The sequence below is a fragment of the Ammodytes marinus genome (genome assembly GCF_949987685.1).
Source record: "Ammodytes marinus genome assembly, chromosome: 14".
In the NCBI taxonomy this organism is placed as follows: Eukaryota; Metazoa; Chordata; class Actinopteri; order Uranoscopiformes; family Ammodytidae; genus Ammodytes; species Ammodytes marinus.
The window spans coordinates 12,964,120-12,982,349 of record NC_137218.1 but is presented as its reverse complement, the minus strand read 5'-3'; the positions used below and the strand labels follow the sequence as shown (position 1 = coordinate 12,982,349).

At 42.6% G+C, this 18,230-nt stretch overlaps 1 protein-coding gene across 2 annotated transcripts; it reads right to left on the bottom strand.

The window, feature by feature from the left end:
- Window positions 1-1,334: 1,334 nt before the first annotated feature.
- On the bottom strand, window positions 1,335-15,609 carry mntb (MAX network transcriptional repressor b). 2 transcript variants are annotated; one of them, XM_080041433.1, is made up of 6 exons: window positions 15,309-15,609; window positions 11,800-12,412; window positions 11,669-11,710; window positions 11,182-11,293; window positions 5,527-5,719; window positions 1,335-5,185 (listed from the first exon to the last, which is right to left on the bottom strand). In XM_080041433.1, the coding sequence occupies exons 1-6, from the start codon at window positions 15,379-15,381 to the stop codon at window positions 4,425-4,427; spliced, it is 1,794 nt and encodes a 597-aa protein (XP_079897559.1). In that variant the 5' UTR covers window positions 15,382-15,609; the 3' UTR covers window positions 1,335-4,424. The 2 variants fall into 2 exon arrangements, with proteins under 2 accessions (XP_079897559.1, XP_079897560.1); XM_080041434.1 differs by having other exon boundaries at window positions 11,812-12,412.
- Window positions 15,610-18,230: the final 2,621 nt, after the last annotated feature.

The window sequence follows — 18,230 nt, the reverse complement described above, 5'->3', positions numbered from 1 at the left end:
AGTCCTTGCGCTCCTCCATCTCCCGTTTGAGGATGCCCCAAAGATGCTCAATAGGGTTTAAGACTGGAGACATGCTTGGCCAGTCCATAACCTTTACCCTCAGCTTCTTTAGCAAGCCAGTGGTCGTTCGGAGATGTGTTTGGGGTCGTTATCATGTTGCAGTACTGCCCTGCGGCCCAGTTTATGAAGGGAGGGGATCATGCTCTGCTTCAGTATGTCACAGTACATGTTAGAATTCAATGAACTGTAGATCCCCAGTGCTGGCAGCACTCATGCAGCCCCAGACCATGACACTCCAACCACCATGCTTGACTCTAGGCAAGACACACTTGTCTTTGTACTCCTCACCTGGTTGCCGCTCCACACTCTTAACACCATCTGAACCAAATAAATGTATTTTGGTCTCATCAGACCACAGGACATGGTTGCAGTAATCCATGTCCGTAGTCTGTTTGTCTTCAGCAAACTTTTTGTGGGGTTTCTTGTGCATCATCTTTAGAATAGGCTTCCTTCTGGGATGACAGCCATGCAGACCAGTATGATGCAGAGTGCGGCGTATGGTCTGAGCACTGACAGGTTGACCCCCCACCCCTTCAAGCCCTTCAGCAATGCTGGCAGCACTCATACGTCTATTTTCCAAAGCCAACCTCTGTGTATGACGCTGACCACGTGCACTCAACCTTCGTAAACTGGGCCGCAGGGTGGTATTGCAACATGATAACGACCCCAAACACACCTCCAAGACGACCAGTGGCTTGCTAAAAAAGCTGAGGGTAAAGGTTATGGCCTGGCCAAGCATGTCTCCAGACCTAAACCCTATTGAGCATCTTTGGGGCATCCTCAAACAGAAGGTGGAGGAGCGCAAGGTCTTTAATATCCACCAGCTCTGTGATGCTGTCATAAATGGGTGGAAGAGGGTTCCAGTTGCAACCTGTGAAGCTCTAGTGAACTACATGCCCAAGAGGGTTAAGGCAGTGCTGGAAAATAATGGTGGCCACACAAAATATTTACACTTTGGGCCCGATTTGTAAATTTTTTCTAAGGGGTGTACTCACTTTTGTTGCCAGCAGTTTAGACATTAATGGCTGTGTGTCGAGTTATTTTGAGGGGACAGTAAATTTACACTGTTATACAAGCTGTACACTGACTACTTTACATTGTATCAAAGTGTCATTTCTTCAGTGTTGTCCCATGGAAAGATATAAAGAAAAATGTGAAGAAATGTGAGGGGTGTACTCACTTTTGTGAGATACTGTATGTTCATAATGCTTATTTTCACACAAGAGCAATAAACACAGGAGCAATGTGTTGTAAAGGTAATAAGATTTATTAAGAATCTTTATTATTTCATCAGCATAATTCTTCATCATTAATATGTGTATCTATTATCATCAATGTTATCTTTAACAGTGGACAGTTAGATCTAAAAGGCAGCCCAAAGTGTACAGGCGATATATAACTTAAAACTTTCTCCATAGGGAAAACATGTTTATATATTCATATATAATATCAATGTAGCATGAGGTCCAAGATCCTGCCCGCGTTATACAGTATTGTACATGGTCCCAAAAGTAAACAGAAAAACAAAACTTTTTAAAATAAAAAGAAACTAAACGGCAATCTACATGCAAAACAAAAACAAACAAGCATTTAAAATTATTAAGATACATACACTCTTATGCCAAAACGTGCATACAATCACAAATTTACAAAAACTTTCATACGTGCATACAGATTTTACAAAACTCAAATAGAATATTAGACATTATTGTGTTATCAAAAAAAGCAACAGCTTTTTCTTTTTTTTTACTATTTCCACTCCATGTTTCAGTCAAAATCACAAAATGAAAAAAAAATGAAAATTAAAAAGAAAAAGAAATTAAAAAAAAAACAATCAGAACAGTAAATCATTGTCTCTTCCATTTGCTAAATGTGTACGTGTTTTGCCATAGTTATCACAGTGTTCATGAAAACTGAATATAGGGTCACACGCAAGCACCCGAGCTCATACCATAAATCACTTCTTAGTAAAAAAATAGCTTGCTTACACACACACACACACACTCAATCATGCACGGGGCAAATTGTATGAAAAAAAAACAGCCATGCTACAGGTACAGTAGGATTAACTATAGTACATAATATAAAACATATTGAATACAGTCACATGTACAAACAGGACATACAGAAACAGCAGAGGAGGCAAGGAGCAGATCCGCACCACGTCGACGACATACATACACATACACTGATGGAGAGATTTTACCATGTGACATGTAAAGGCCGGCAAGAAGGCGTTTTAGCGTATGTGCACAAAAACATACAAAAGAAAGAGTGGGTGTCACAACACATTTTTTGATTTTGAAAGAAAAAAAAGGAGTAGAAAATTATACTCTCAAGCTGATTTTGAGGACTGGAGTGGAGGATTCAGCCTGGTGAATAATGTTTGGGGTCATGTCACTGCCAAATTAGTCTTCACAAAACAATTTGCAATTTAATGCAACCTGATATCTAGCCTGAACAATACTTTTTCCAATTTTTTTAAGGTATTTTGTGCTACATCCAAACTTCCGTTCAGTGAGTAAGATGTCTTATTTTTTGACAAAAAAACAAAGCTTGACTCAAGCTCCACTTACTAGTTATGCTGTAGCTTTCATCAACATCTCACAATCTCTGAAGTGAGTTTGTCACAAGACCTTATTTCCATACTGCAAAGAGCTTCAGTTAGGGTTGTTTCTCCAGTTAAGATTAATTTTTTTGGTCAAACTAATGTTTCCAAGGTCTAGAGGGAACTTGTACACTCATCCCGCAACATTTAAAAAATCAGTTGTGTTGGGTCTGGGATGAGGCAGTAGAGGGAGCTGTTGCATTAGAAGTGCAGAGGATGAAAACCTGTATCGCCCCAAAAACATGTAAACCTGTCATCATACGAGATGACAACATCTTTTTGTCTAGGTTGTCATTAAAAATTTAATTTTCCCTCACACATTTCAGGCATTTCTGAAAGCAGACAAAACTTTCCATTTACAACACTGCTGAAGTCGAAACAGCTCATGAAAAATTATGCACACGTACGTGCGCTTTGGAATGATTCCGACTGGTTACCTCTTTTTGGAGAAATCTCTGTGTTTCAGTTTCTTTTGATTTTCACAGCGAACTCATCCTGTCATATATTTTCCACAGACAACTGTTATTCTTTCAAAAGCCCCTAGAGCACAGCTGACATTCAACATTGACCAAGCTTTTCACTGTGGGATCGGTGAACATATCATAACTGGGAGTGCATTGTCTTCATAATTGTAACCAACTTCATAAATTATTTTCAAACTGTTAGGACAATTTCACTTTGCTCAGTTACATGTTTTTTTTCCAATTGAACTCTATTGTTCAGGACTTTGTGACAGCTGAGCTGGAACCTGTAGTTTGGTGGTTTCTTTCAAGGAAATCAAACCCCTGCAATAACCAGCAGGCAAATGCCATGTTGACTAGACATGACTTTTCCACAAGGCCAGTTAAAAAGATTTTACAATCTTAAACAAAACAAACAATCATTGCCCCAATTCTTGCTCTTGCTCAGTATTTTGAGGGACACTTCACTTTAGAGATGTCATTTCAAAAAGTAAGCCATAAAAGGAAGTGGATACATAACTCCACTTCACCATAGGCACACAGCAGACCAGTGTTCCTCACGCCAAAAAGTGGAGAACTGCATCAGTAACTGAAAATGCTTTAGCTCTATTTCACCTACTATCATATGGTTTGCTTCACACTTGATCAAAGCCCTCTGCGTAATAAATACACATCAGTGAGACCACTGAGCTCTCACATCACTGGGACACATCACTGCCCACCAGAGTGTCGCACATGACATCATGATTATATGAATACAAAACGGGCACATACAGAATCACCACGGCAACAGCCTAAAGTCAAGCAACTCTCTTTCATGCGTTTTCCCTCAATGAGTGAATGAATAGTTTAGGTAAACTCCTTGTTGCCTGACTGTGAACTGAGCTTATTATGTTAGTGCTTCTGGTTGTAGAGGGAGGGAGGAAGGAAGGAAGGAAGGAAGGAAGGAAGGAAGGAAGGAAGGAAGGAAGGAAGGAAGGAAGGAAGGAAGGAAGGAAGGAAGGAAGGAAGGTCAAACAGAGTTCCTGTCTTATTTTCACAAACAATGGCCTGACCCACTGACTCTGCTGTAATGTTTTTGTCCGCAAACTAACAGAGCTCTGAGCAGAATATCTCTGGAGATATTTATCACAAGTTGTCCAAAAAACAGCTGATGTTCTTTTTTAGTCTATCAGAGATTCTCTGTAATTGATTATTGATAGGAGTGCGGAAATACATCCAGGAGTTCTGGATTTTTCTCTTCTTCTCCTGTTGTCAATTGATCAGCCCATTCCACCTTTTTTTCTTCATTTTTTTCAGGCCAGTTTGAGTGTGCTGATTGGGAAGGTTGGGACTGTAACCATGGTGACAGGGTTCAGGACGGTAGCCTGTCCAACCAGCTGGGGGTGGGGGGCCAGCACTGCTGTGGGTTTCCCTAGCGAAGGGTTCCCCTGGGCTCCGTTAGTGTTAGCTTGAGGGTTAGCCTGGACTTGCGGCAGGGTGTGATAGGTGTGAGTTATGTGGCCCACCATAGTGGGCTGGGAGACAGATACGCCCTGGGGGTAAAGGGTCGGGAGATGGGATTGCAGGGAGCCTCCCAGGTGAGCCACTGGGTGGACGGTAATGTGTCCGATTGGCTGAGTGGCTATCTGCTGGTGAGTGGCGGCTGAAACGGCCGCTAATGGCTGAGGGGCAGGGCCCGGTGACGGGGCGATGTGTGTTAGGTGCTTGTGATTGGCTTGCAGGCCGTGATTGACTGCCTGGATGACTGAAGGGTGAGAGACGGCGGCGCGAGCGATGACGGTGGGTTGGACCTGGACAGCCGGTGGATGGAGGGGATGAGCCGACAGCTGAAGAGGGGGCGCTGGGGCCAGAACAGTGGCAATGGCTTGAGGGGCAGTGGGGGCACAGGGGGTGGGCATGGTCAAGACTCCAGAGAGAGGCAGGCTGCTGTGCTGGATTGACAGGTGAGGGGTGAGGAGCGGCTGGGCTTGTAAGATAGGAGGCGTGGGTTTGGGGTGGGACGAGGGAGCAGGAGCGTCCTCGTCTCCGTCCTGCTCAAAGTTGTCTTCTCCTTCTGTAAAACCAGAGAAGAAACTGTTAGTCATTACAATACAAGAAAAAGCTCAGTCTGCTGTTCCACTTTTCATGATAAATTCTGTATAAGAGTATTCGGTCTACAGGTCATTACATGTCATTTTAGCAGACGCTTTTATCCAAAGCGACTTACAACTGGAGCACACATTCATACACCGATAGCAGCAGCTACCACGCAAGTTGCAAGCTAACTATCGGGAGCAATTTAGAGTTCAGTGTCTTGCCTATAGGGACAGTTGGACATGTGGCGGGGAGATGGTGGATCAAACCACCTACCCACTGAGCTACAGTGTCAAAGGTCAAATAGAATTGATGCTGTACCTGAGGCGGTGGACGTGGAGACCTGATCCTCCTCTGGCTGCATGGTCTGTCGGAGGACTCTGTCGATCTCGACAACATCCATACACTGGCTGAGCTCGTTCTTCAGCGCGGCCAGCCGCTGCTGCGTAGCGATCTTCTCTCTGGCTAAACGCTCCATCTCGTGCTCGTACTCCTTCTCCTTACGCTTCAGAGTCTTTTTGGAAGAGACACAGACAGAAGAGCGGATGACCAAGGTACCAGGTACAAGTAAAAACACTTCTAACTTCTGATAGACAATCACAGTGGGATTAGGAAAATGTCATGTGAATGGTGCGTAGTTGACACAAATAAAAGCCTGCATTATCAAATTAAAAAGAGCCAGAAAACAAATATGTTAATACTGGTGCACATTACCATTCTGCATAAAACGGATCACCACATCCTTATTTTCCTTTAACATTCAAACTAGTTTTTCGTTTTTTCGTGAAAAATTGTTCATAAATTCAGATTACTACTACTTTTTTCTTTCTTTTCTTACACTCTACATTAAGCTGCTGTTAAAAGAGTCAAAACTCCAAAAGCTGCAGAAGTTTTCAATAAAAGTCTTTAAAAGGAAGTAGGGATTATGCCCCTTGATATACTTGAAATGTGTTAATATTAAACAAATAAAGGACGTGTTTAATTTGCATTAATGGTTAACAGCAGCAAGAGCAAATCGAAAGAGGAAACGATTTACTTTAAAAAAATAAAAAAGGTATTATAGGAAAAAAGTTCTGTTCTGTGTCTTAAATAACGAGAATATTTGACAATAAACCTTCATGTACATGTACAGCATTTTAAAGTATGCGCCGTTCAAAGAGCTGGCATTGCAACAGAAAAGAGAGTCTTTCTTTATACGGACTATCCCAGTTTCAAACACCAGCAAGAAGGCAATGCATGTATGCAAATTCAAGCGTGTTCACACTGCTTTCATTGACGTCATCTACTCAAGCTCCTCCCATTTCCTGGATGCCATGCTTGTTTTTTTCTGAGAGGCGGTAGACGTCCTGCCGTGCTTTATTTCAACAAATGACTCAATTTCATCATCATCCCCACAACTCTTATGTCACTGGATTACAGCAGCCGTAACATTACAGTCACATATGAGTGAATTAACGCACTCAATACTAGCACACTGATGTCATGCTGAGCAGAAAGCTGTGTGTGAGTTTGAAGGAAACACAGCAGGAGAGACGAGAAGAATGACAAATCTTAACAGAAAAAGATCCAGTTAGACAGAGCACAGCTAATCCAGCCCCAACACTTAGCCTCCATGACCCAGTTTCTGTGTGAGTCAGCTGACCCATGAACACCAAGCCATATGACGAGTTAAGGACATTAATGCAGATTACAAAGCGAGGAATGAGTGGAAGGCGGAAGGAGGGAGGTACAGGGAGAAACAGGAGGGTTAAAAAGGGCAGAGGATGGCGACATGGGAAAGAAAGTGGCTAGATGATTATGCTGGTTAACAGAAAGAAACCAGTCCAATACTGGTCAGTCTTTGCTGTGCGCAACTGGTTACTTAACACTATATTAGTGTAAACTTAGGGGCACTTTACACGGTGAAAACGTGACAGTTTTCCCGTTTTTGTTTAAAAAAAAAAAAAACATTCAGACACAATTTATCAGACATCTTCACTCGTACACATGTTTTCAGAGGAAACGGGACGAAATCGCTGTAGTACGCATGCCAAGCCAATAGTCAGCGGTGACAGCCTAGTAGATAGCTCTTCCGGTACAATTTGATGCATAAAACCTTACTGTAACCGAAAATTAATGCCACTAACGTTCATAAAGCGGTTGGTGTAAGCTTGGGGTTACAAGTATTGCAAATTACAAGCTTTCCGTCCTCTTATTTCACCGCATTGAACTCGTGAAAACAGAAGACATGCTGATAGTGAAGGGGCTTTGTGAGCGGCTACTTTCCTGTTAGGCGTACTTCAAAATAAAAATCGACTCACGTTTGTCCAGTGAAATGCTATTAATGTTTAGCCAGTGAAATGCTTTTACTGTGAAGCCGTAGCCTTAATGCTCCTTTTGTTGAACAGTAACTTAACCGCTGCGCGCTGAACTATGGAGAGTGATTTTTAATGTAGAGAGAGCCGTGTCCCTGGCATATAGAAGCTACACACGTTTATTTGGCAGAGCAAACATCTTTCCCCAGACAAAGTGGCGGGTGGTATCAATAACTTACTAATCGCTTAGACTAAATTGGCGAGTGTTATATTTGAGCCCTGCACGACTCTCTCCGGTGATCACAGTGATGGTGCCGCGGAGACACCGTGCATGTTATGTTGTCTTCTAACTTTATAACTCGCGTGTGGGTATTTTGACAGCAAATGTTATAGACTACGCATACGTGAAGTGGAGCCGTGACGTCAGCGTTACCAGGGGAAATGGTTTCGGTGTTTACAAGAAACCAAAACCGTTGCACCGTTTCGTGTTGTCGTGTAAAGTGTCCCTTAATATCAAGACTTAGACTTTGTTTCGTGCCAGGTCTATTTCAAAGTCACAGACTGGAAATGTAGTTTTTAATTTAAGGGATTTTTAATTCTCCGCATGTCACATGCAGACACAATTTCCTCGTGGCTACTTTCCTAATTCAAAGTCCTGTTTGAAGCAACTACCAGTTTTGCCTAGTTGTTCCAGCTGAATCTGTGTCTCATATTTCATACCCGACAACCACTCCTTTGTATGTCAGATTATGCTCCTTCTACAAGACAAAACCCGACACTGAAACATAAGACAGACACTTTCTCTGGAACACAAACACATTTCCAAGCTCAAACTGGCCCCCGGAGGAACTACAACTGCTGCTGTTTGTGCGCATGTGCGTGCTTGAACATAATTTCAAGGTCTCCCCCTATACAAACCCAGACACCATTAGGTCTGCGGCAAATCACCAAGGAAACAGCTGTCACCCATAGCAGTTTCCTTGGCAACCTCCTCCGTGAGGATTTGGGCTGCTCGAGCAGCAGTTTGTAAATTGGGTGAAGCAAGGGGGTAATTACATTTAAGGGGTGATGTGACTGGATGTTTGCCAGTCGGTTGGTTAAGATCACTTCCCAACCCCCTCATCAGAATCCTTTTCTTCTTCTTCTTCCACCTCTTCACTGCTGTCCCTCCCACCCCGCCCTCCACACGCTCCTTCTACTCCCCCACCAACCCATCGCTCCCTTGACACCCCTCCCCCGCTGCATCTATGCCTCCTTTATCCTTCCCCTTCAATAAGTCCTCTCCAATAGAAAAGGTGACTGCGACTCAACTGTGATATTTGCTCTGACAAGTGTCTTTGCCTTCATCACATATGCACCTGTGTAGACGTGTGATCTTCATATTGATATGAGGAAAGCGCAGGAGAAGGGTTAGTGGGGACCACAGTCTATGATGGTGATGGAGGGATTTTTCTGACAGGAGTGAAGGGAAACGTTTGAAGTCCCCGTCCTCCATAAAAATGTACAAAAAAGACCAACATAAGCACATTATGATGGGTTTTGTCTTTACATCACACACACACACGCAGTCTACAATGCAGACACACACGCGATGTGGACACCTGCTGCCCATTGCTATGGTAACCAAGAGTTCTGAATGCTACAGCAGGCAGACATAAGGCAAAGCGGACAGAGATGAACAGAAGATAAGTAAAAAAAGGCTCAGACGGACAGGATCGACTGACATCATCATCTGCAGATCTTCACCTATTCCACCATCATGACCGCAGGGAAACATTGTCTCTCTCATTGCGGTCTAGAGGTGCAGAGTAGGGCTGGGTGGGTGAGCTACTGTGACGTCAGCGGGCTTGAGCTAGCCATGTGCTCGGATCTCACATGGCACAGGGAGAGGGAGGGGGACCCGAGTTTACAAGAGGAGAGGTACAGAGAAAAGAAAGGGGGGTAAGTCACTCGTCCACAATAAAACCTACTGATTAAGATCAGAGAAGACCTAGCCAAAAGAGGGACATGGAAGAATATGAATTCTTAGTAGTGTTTGGACATTTCAGATTTAATTTGAGGTTTGGGAATAGGGCACCTGTCCTATATGGCAATATGAATGCTTTACACATTACCGTATTATTAATAAACTGTATACAATTTTAAAAAAAAATCACTTTAAACACAAAAAAAGTTAACTTAAAAAAAAAAGTTAAGTTAAACTCCTTAGTTGGAATGATACATAATAGTGAATATATGTATTGGGTTTAACATGAATTATTTTAAACAGGAGTATCCATATATTAGCCATATAGTGATGCAGAAAAAATATTTCTACTTATATTACTTTTAAAGCGTGAAAAGGAATTTTTAGCTTTTTGTCTCACTCTACGGCTCAAGAAAAGGCGACAGAAACCATTCCTGTATTGGTAGATGTTAAGTCAATTTAGAATCAAATACATACTGGAAAGAAAATAGGAAGTGCTTGTGGCAGTCACGTATGTATTTGGTTCTAAAATGACATAACTTGTAAAAATATAAAGCACAACATAACATAGTAAATAAAAAAGTCCCAACAAGCACATAGGAGCGTTTAGTGATGTGGTAAAGTGTATCTTTGTACCTGCTCCCCTTGACTACCAGTGTTTGAGCTAAGCTAACCTGGATACGCAACTTTCTGTCGCCTTTTCTTGAGCCGGAGGCAAGAAGGAAAAAATTATAGTTTTTGAACTATTCCTTTAAGTAAGTTGTGCAGAATGGATTTCTTTACCAGCAGCATCGCTTTTCCTTATATCAAAATCCCCATCTTCTCCTGTCAAAAACAGTCATTGTGTTCTCTGGAGATTGGCCCAAGATCTTGTTTTGAACAAGTTCTTCCATCTTGCGGCCTAATTTAGCTCCTTCAACTGAATTCCCATTGCATATTCCATTGAACTCAATATTATGAAGCGTATGCGCCACAAAAAAGGGAACCACTGCATCTGGCTTCTGGCTGCAAATAATTTCTGCCACAGTGCAAAAAATCCTCCCTCGTCTACTTTTGTGGAGCGAGAACTAACCTCTGCAGGCTATACAGTCCCCTCCCCCACACCACCCTCAGCAATGCAATGCTAGTTCCTGCACAACAACAATATGGTACAAATCCTTCCCTACAAAAATCTTATTCGGTATCCTTTCAAGTTATCTAGTTCTACCAGTTTTCAAGTTTTACCAGTTATCAGGTTCTACCAGTTCCTTTTTCTGTTTCATACTACATGACACTACATGACTGGATACGAATCACATTAAAATGCTTAAAACAATGCAAAATTAATTCTCTAGAAAAGTAAACTCCAAGCATGTTATAAAATATAGAAAATATTTACATTGTATAGTTTCAGGTTAACATTGTATGTATTCAATACTTTATAGGCTGACTTCACATTATTTGGCAGATGCCACATCATGGTCACAAGAGACTAACTAACACAATGGGCTTAATGGTAAAACAAAACAGGCATTGTGTATCAATTACACTGGACCAAAGCCTGGGTTGTTCCCAGAGCTGAACCAATCAATTCAAAACCGGAGAAAGGTGAAAACAATAAGATGCAAAAAAACAAGAAGCAAGTAGAAGCCAAATATTGTGTCAGGTCACAGCAGTGTGTAAAGGCTTACAGTGTCACTGTGCTGGGAAAGCTGAAAAAGTGTATAAGAGCTCTACCTGTATGTAACGCAATGCGCTGCGGAGAACACTGAGGTTGGAGGTTTTCTTCTCGTCAACATTGGGAACGTTCTTCTTCAGCGTCTCAAAACACTCTTTGAGGTGCGCTCGCCTGAAGTGCCAAGAGTCAGAAATGACAAAGAGTCACACGTTTGATATGTTTGTCATTAGCTTAGGGATCATTTTCACCATTATTATTACGTCCATCTTTTCCTTGAGAGCTTGTCAAATAGATTTAACTGCAGTTTTGTGGGTTTGAGAAGTATTACATGGGTTTGTTTCAGTGGGGGAATTCTATGATCTCTGAGCTGAAACTCTTTCATAACACGCTTGATAAACACAAACAAATGTGTTTGCAAGCCTAAAAAAAATTATATATATATATATATATATATATATATATATATATATATATACTTTTGATATATATATATATATCAAAAGTAAAAGGGCGGAAACTGCAACATTGCACTGTATTATGACTTACCTGTTCTTCTCCAGCTTATTATGCACCTCTCTGGTCCCCGCTCTGAAAATACAAAAAACAAAATGGTCAAACACAACCACAAACACAAAAAATAAACTAAACTCATAGATTAACTTTAACAAAACACACACATATGAACTGACCCTCCTGGTCTCCTTTTCCCTTCCATCCCCCTCATGTCCTCCATCGTCACTCCATTGGGCTGTGGCTGAGACGTAGGTGAAGCTTGATGGGGAACCATTGCGTGTTGAGAGCCAGTGCCATTAGTGGTGATGGAGGTTGGGTATTGAATCTGAACCTGAGGTTGTGGTTGGCTGGGCCTTTCGCCAACCAACTGCTGACTCGTCTCTACCTTCATCTGGGGGCCGAACAACAGGTGAGGAGAGACCGGCTGCTGCTGCTGCTGTTGCTGCGGAGGCGAGGAAGCCATTTTGGCTGGCGGGGAGCTGTTGAGCGACGTCGCCGGCGCAGCAGCAATGGCCGTTGTAAGCTGAAGGGTCGGCACGGAGGGTGTGGCGGTGACCACTGGGACCATTGGGATGACGGCCATGGGGACTTGAGGAGGTGGGAGAGAGGTGAGCGGAGGGGCGGGAGGGTGAGGCGCCGGCTGTTGATGACGGGGAGAGTCATCGCACCACGTGACGTGATTGGCTCTGATTGGCTGAGACAGCGAGGTCACGATTTCCACATGCCTGGACTCCGTCTCCCTGTTGAGGAGCTGCTTCTCTTTGCGCTGCTCTTGCTCTGCGGGAGGGGCGAGAAGGGAAGATGTACAACACATCATGAGTGAGCAAAGCAAAAGAATGAATAACACCAAATAAGTTAGAAGGACAGGAGATAAGAACGGGTGTTAAAAGAGACTAACAGCAGAGGTCTTTGGGGCGTTGAACATAAGAGAATCTGCCCTTGGTTCAGGTTAAAACTGATAGACTAATAGTCTGCAGTGGTTTTGCAGTGGTTAAAAGTATGCGACAACATTAAGGCACAGACACACACACTTCTGTACGGAATGCAGACAATGCTCCACACCCAGTTTGGAAATCATTAATCACATATTAATCAGTAATTAATTTATCAACCAACATCCAACAAATGATGTAGGTTCCCTACAGGTAATCACTCCACTTCTGTGCTATGGTTAAATTTCGTTGTACACTGTAAAATGACAATAAAGGATTCTGATTCTGATTCACTGTGTTTGTATAGTTAACATTTAAAAACTTTGTGCACAAAATCAGTGAATCAGAACGTGGGGTGGGGTCAATAATTACATAAAATTGTGACTGCATCCGTTTCCTAACTGCAAAGAACCCCCCTCTCTGCCTTGTTATTGGATAACTCCAGTACTGAGCATGCCTGTACCCTCTCGCTACATTGGGCCGCATCTCAAGCAGCCAACCTATTGGGTCAACTAGTACAAATTATGCATTGTTCAAAAAAACAAAACAAGCAAACAAATACATGTTTTGAAAAATAGGGTGGGAAATGTGAATGTTCCCACACGTGTTGAGTATCCAGATGCTCCCACACACACACACACACACACACACACACTTAATGATATGAGTGTGTAGTTATTGGCCAGCATACAGGAAGACTGAGAGCGATGTGGAAAGCCCTCAGTTTCCATGGAAACAGCAACATTAGAAACAGAAGATCCCAGGGATTCCTCAAACCAGCACAATGCCAACATGCGAACCCAGCCATCATCACAAAAAACACTACATGCCAAAATGCCTGGCTGCATGTTGAGTAACTTTCAAATGATGACGCAATTTCCTTTCACTCAGGGCAACAGTTCACCCCAGAGACGGCCTTCACGTTTAGATATAATCATCATGATGATATGCACAACAAAACTATTCCTCAGACAAAACATATATTCTTTTTTAGTGTTTGGGTTTGACAGCAATATTATTAATGCCACTTTTGGAGAAACCCTGTTAAACACACATAGAACAAAACATTTCATTAGGACCAGACAATATCTTACAGTACAAGCAGTGGTTCTCAATTATTTTCTGTCATGCCCCCCCTAGGGGACCGAATTTTTTTCAAAAAGTTTAAATAAAGACTTTTTAATATAGCCTCTTAATAAGATTAGGGATGCAATACAATTTATTTCATGCCCATACTGGCAAAAAAAAAGTGTAAGAATATATTAGAAAATTGTTGCTGATCGAAAAGATGTGCAGCAATTTTGACATGTTAATTTTTCAAATAAAAGTGTCAGTAAAAGTCTGCTTTTTTAGATTTTGCAGTATGAATATGTTTCTTTTCTCTGTCACATTTGCTAACCAATTGAAACTTTGTTGTGTTTTCAATTTTGTATATAGGCTTCACACACAAAGATGTATTGACAAAAACAGACAAAGTTTTCAAAAATATCCCATATTGTTTTTTCTACAATAATCCACACACATGTGCGCGCAAACAAACACACAACATGCTCCAGATTGTCAAATGCACGCAAATGAAAATTACATAACTTCTGCACTGAGCCAGGTTGAGTAGTGCGGAGGGGTGGGGGTGAGCAGGGACGCTGCCCTACTTACTTACCCCCCTTTCTCTCTCTCAGACCCGCCACCGACAGTAGACTGAATGGGAAGGGCGGCGACCACGAGTATGTGCGTGTTTGTGTGCGCGTGGTGTGTATGTAGGAGAGGGGAGGGGTACAGTGTGCACGTGGTCGTTGTGGGCGGATCCTAGACTAGCACGCGGTAAGTCTGCGGTGGTGGGGGGGGGGGATTTGTTTGACACGTCATCAAAGGGGAGAAGCACAAAAAGCTGTCCCCCCCTAAACCCCTTTTAATAATTCGATGATCAATAAGTCGATGGACAAGTCCTCGCTTCTTTTATTTTTTATCGGAGAAACACAAACGCATTTAGTGCATGCTCGCGCGCAGATATACAAACGGGGTGAGCGCGTGAAGTCCCGCCCCACTATGTGTCATGAGATAGCTGAGCAATGTCAGGGTATTATGTAAAGAGCAGCCTATGCTCGCCACCGCCCTGCCGGTGCTCGACGGACAAGAAAAGAAAAAGGAAAGCTGGCGCAAATCGATTCTGAGGCTTGTTTTATAGCTGATAAACGGTGTGTGAAACTATGCTGAAAATAACCCGCTGAGTAAGCACATAATTTAAGTGTTCAAGCCTTCAGCCGCACATACCACAAATAAGTGCACACTATAAAGCTATAGTAATATAAAGGATAAAATGATCACGGTTACTGACAGGAACTCATTTACTATGTGTCTAACACATAGATAGTAAATAATAGGTCTAACATACACGCGCGCGCATGGTGAGTCACTTGAGGGTTGAAACTGTCACACACACAGAGACACACCGAGAGCGCGCAAAGTAGTTCGGAAAACAATTTTGACCGTTTCCGCATTAAGGGAAGACAAGTGTGCGACAATGAAGCGCCTGTTAAGTGCCGTCCCGATAGTTTGTCACTTGTCTCCCTTTTTTGGCACGATCCCAGGTGGAAAAACAAAAAAAACTACATACGCTTCCGTTGATTATAGGCGGGTCGGTTGAAAATGCAAGCCGAGCCATTGATAGTAACGGGATACGGTGCCTCAAATGGCAGGTAGTTGCTGTCGGGCACCTTCAGCGCGATGTAGCGGTAACTTACCACGTGTGATCTGTTGTTGCTGGGCTTGCCATTCCAGATATCTGGCCGCCTCCAAAAGTGTATCGATGCTCATTGCGTGTAAACCCTTACGGCAGGCGACCCGGTGGCCCGGGACGGAAGGAGGAAAAAGACCGAGGGGTAGGTGGTGTGTCCCGGTAGGAAGCGCCGCGTGCACGGTTCACACCCGCACGCCCAAGCTGTTCGTTCCCGGGGGTTCTGCCGAAAGCAGACGGGCAGCTAGGAATCCGGCCGAAAGGAAAGTAGATCCTCGCATACGTAAAAAAAAAAAAAAAAAAATGGGATTGCAACAAGATGGCGATGCGAGCCGAGCACGGGAATACACACAACAAGGCGAGTCGTGTTCTCGTTAGGGCCCGCCCCTGTCGGATTCCTGCCCCGCCCTGTTACTACGGCCCCAGACAAAACCCGGCGACCGCAGCACTCCCTCGTATTACACGCTATGAGCCCCGATAGCAATTTGAGCCCACCGAAGTTCGAATATTGAATCGAAAATCATCTCATCATCAGTTTAAAAGCTCTTAGAGTAAAGTGTACTGTCAGTTTACTCGCGTAATCTCAACGTGATTCAAGAAAGATTAGTCCAGTGGATCCACCCGCCCTCCGTGTTTTCTCTGGTGCAGCTGGCCCGCAGCGCATGAAGAACAATCAGACGCCAGCGAGCCAATCAGCGCTCAGAACAACAAGGCATGGTGCTGGTCCACATGGGCACCCGCCCGGCCCGAGAGAGGCTCATTTGCATGGCGAGAGCGTGACTGGCCACCCTACTGTCTCGGGATCCGAGCTGTCAATCAAGAGGCAAGGGGCGGGGTTTGGTAGTGCATGTGCGTGAATAGTGAGGAGAAGCATATGACCAACATGTAGTAGTAGTAGTAGTAGTATTTTTCAGTATGTTAATGTTCATGCTCGAATCGTGCATCATTAACAGGCTTAAGACATGTTGTTAATTAAATACTAATGATAATCTATTTTAAACCTTTAGTAATACATCATTACAATTAGCTTTCTGTAATGACAAGAATTGTATTTTATTCTATAGAAATCTCTCATCATTTATTGTGGAGGCACATATCGAGATTTACATATTAATAAGCAGCAATTTCCCTGCCACATCCTTTTCTATTTTTTTTAATGATTTTATTTTTAATGATGTGTCTGACAAAAGACTGAAAGGACGGGTCTATGTCTCATCAATTTATAATTTAAAAATATTAATAATAATATTAATGTCATTCTTTCTTGAATGTCTTCAACATTTTAGGAAAGATAGCTATAAAAAGTAAGTTTATTATTTTACAGTGTCTTTCATTTACTTCAGTGTTTGGCAGTTTACTGCTTCTCTTTTCCAGGTTTTTTCATCTCACACCCACTGTTTCTCTCTCACACAGTAAAAAAAAAAGACTGCATCATGAGGATGTTCTCAGTTACCAATCCCTATTTCTGGTAGGTGCATTAAGTAGGCTACTCATTGTGGATATTGTGTATTGTATTATGTGACCTATGTCAGACTTTTTACATGTAATGTCATAATATGTAAATGCGATGTAACAACCAAGGTGGTTAATGCGATATTTATCTCTCCTCAGGGGATCAATGGTAGAAGTGAGAGTTGGGTGTTTCTCAACTCTATACAGATGTATTTGGTGTATTTGTGCCTGCATGGTAACAGTATTTTATTGGGCATCGCTCAGTCATATACATCCCCCATGACATGACAGGGTCTGACAGTCTCAGCCAATCAAAACAGCAGCTCAGAGGTACATAAGAGTTGCGTTCACCACTCCATGCTTTCTGATTGCATATACAAACCTACTAACACCATTACTATCTGGGGGAAGAAAAAAACGTACAGTCAAGTTGATGACGAGAAAAGAGTGAGCTGCAGCACATGGTAAGCACATGAGCTGTGTGGAAAAAGTGTCTACAGGGATGTATGCATATACAGAGGAAAAAGGGGAGGCTGATGAGGGGGTGGCTTGGAGACACAGGGAAGGAGGGAGGGATGGGAGGCAGGGACGAGCTGACCCAGTTAGAAGTGCTTCATCACTAGTGGATCTACAGAGCAGAGACAATGGAGGCAATGCAATACAGAGAGTAATAGAAGATCAAGTGGACTCAGCAAAGAGTGTGCAGCATAAGCTTAATCATTTGAATGATCTGACATTAATTATTTAGCTTCGATCATACAAAGAACATGTAGATTAGTTGCTTGTATTGAACTGAGATTAATGAACACAAATTTTGCTTTTTTTTCTGACATCTCTAACAGAAAATAGGACACAGAAAATGTATGTACAAGCAAAACTAATTGAGTTAACGCCAAACGTAACTATAACCCTTACTTTATCAATAACCTATAACCCCTCGATTTTAATGACCTCTCATCCACATTTGAACTAAATATCAAAGGAAGTAAAGCCTCAGTCTTGAAGAATGCCAATTAAAGATGGTAAACATTGTCATTAACCAATTTCTTTGGTCACTTTTAGTGGGTTGAAAGGTGAAAATTTAAACTTCTACTTACTCTAACCAAAACTCCAGTTAACACTTGTAAAACATGACTTCATGTTCAAGTCTTAGTCTTACCCTTATTGTGAGGACATCATATTCAATTTGCATTATTCTGTCTCCTGTGCTGTCTCCCAACACACATGTTCAGTGTTGTTATCTTTTCCATGACATCCATGTGACCACTGCTCACTTGTTCACAGAGTGCAGGGAGGTGGCTGTTTTTTCTTCCTCGTAGGGATATTGAAGCACTCCTTCTCTATTGCCACTAGAGGGCGCCACCTCCTCCAAAATACCTTGTCCATAGCTGCTCCAAACCTCCCCAGTTTTGCAGGGATTAGAACACTGGGCACATAAACTATAATGGGACTCACGTAACCTACTGGGATGACACAC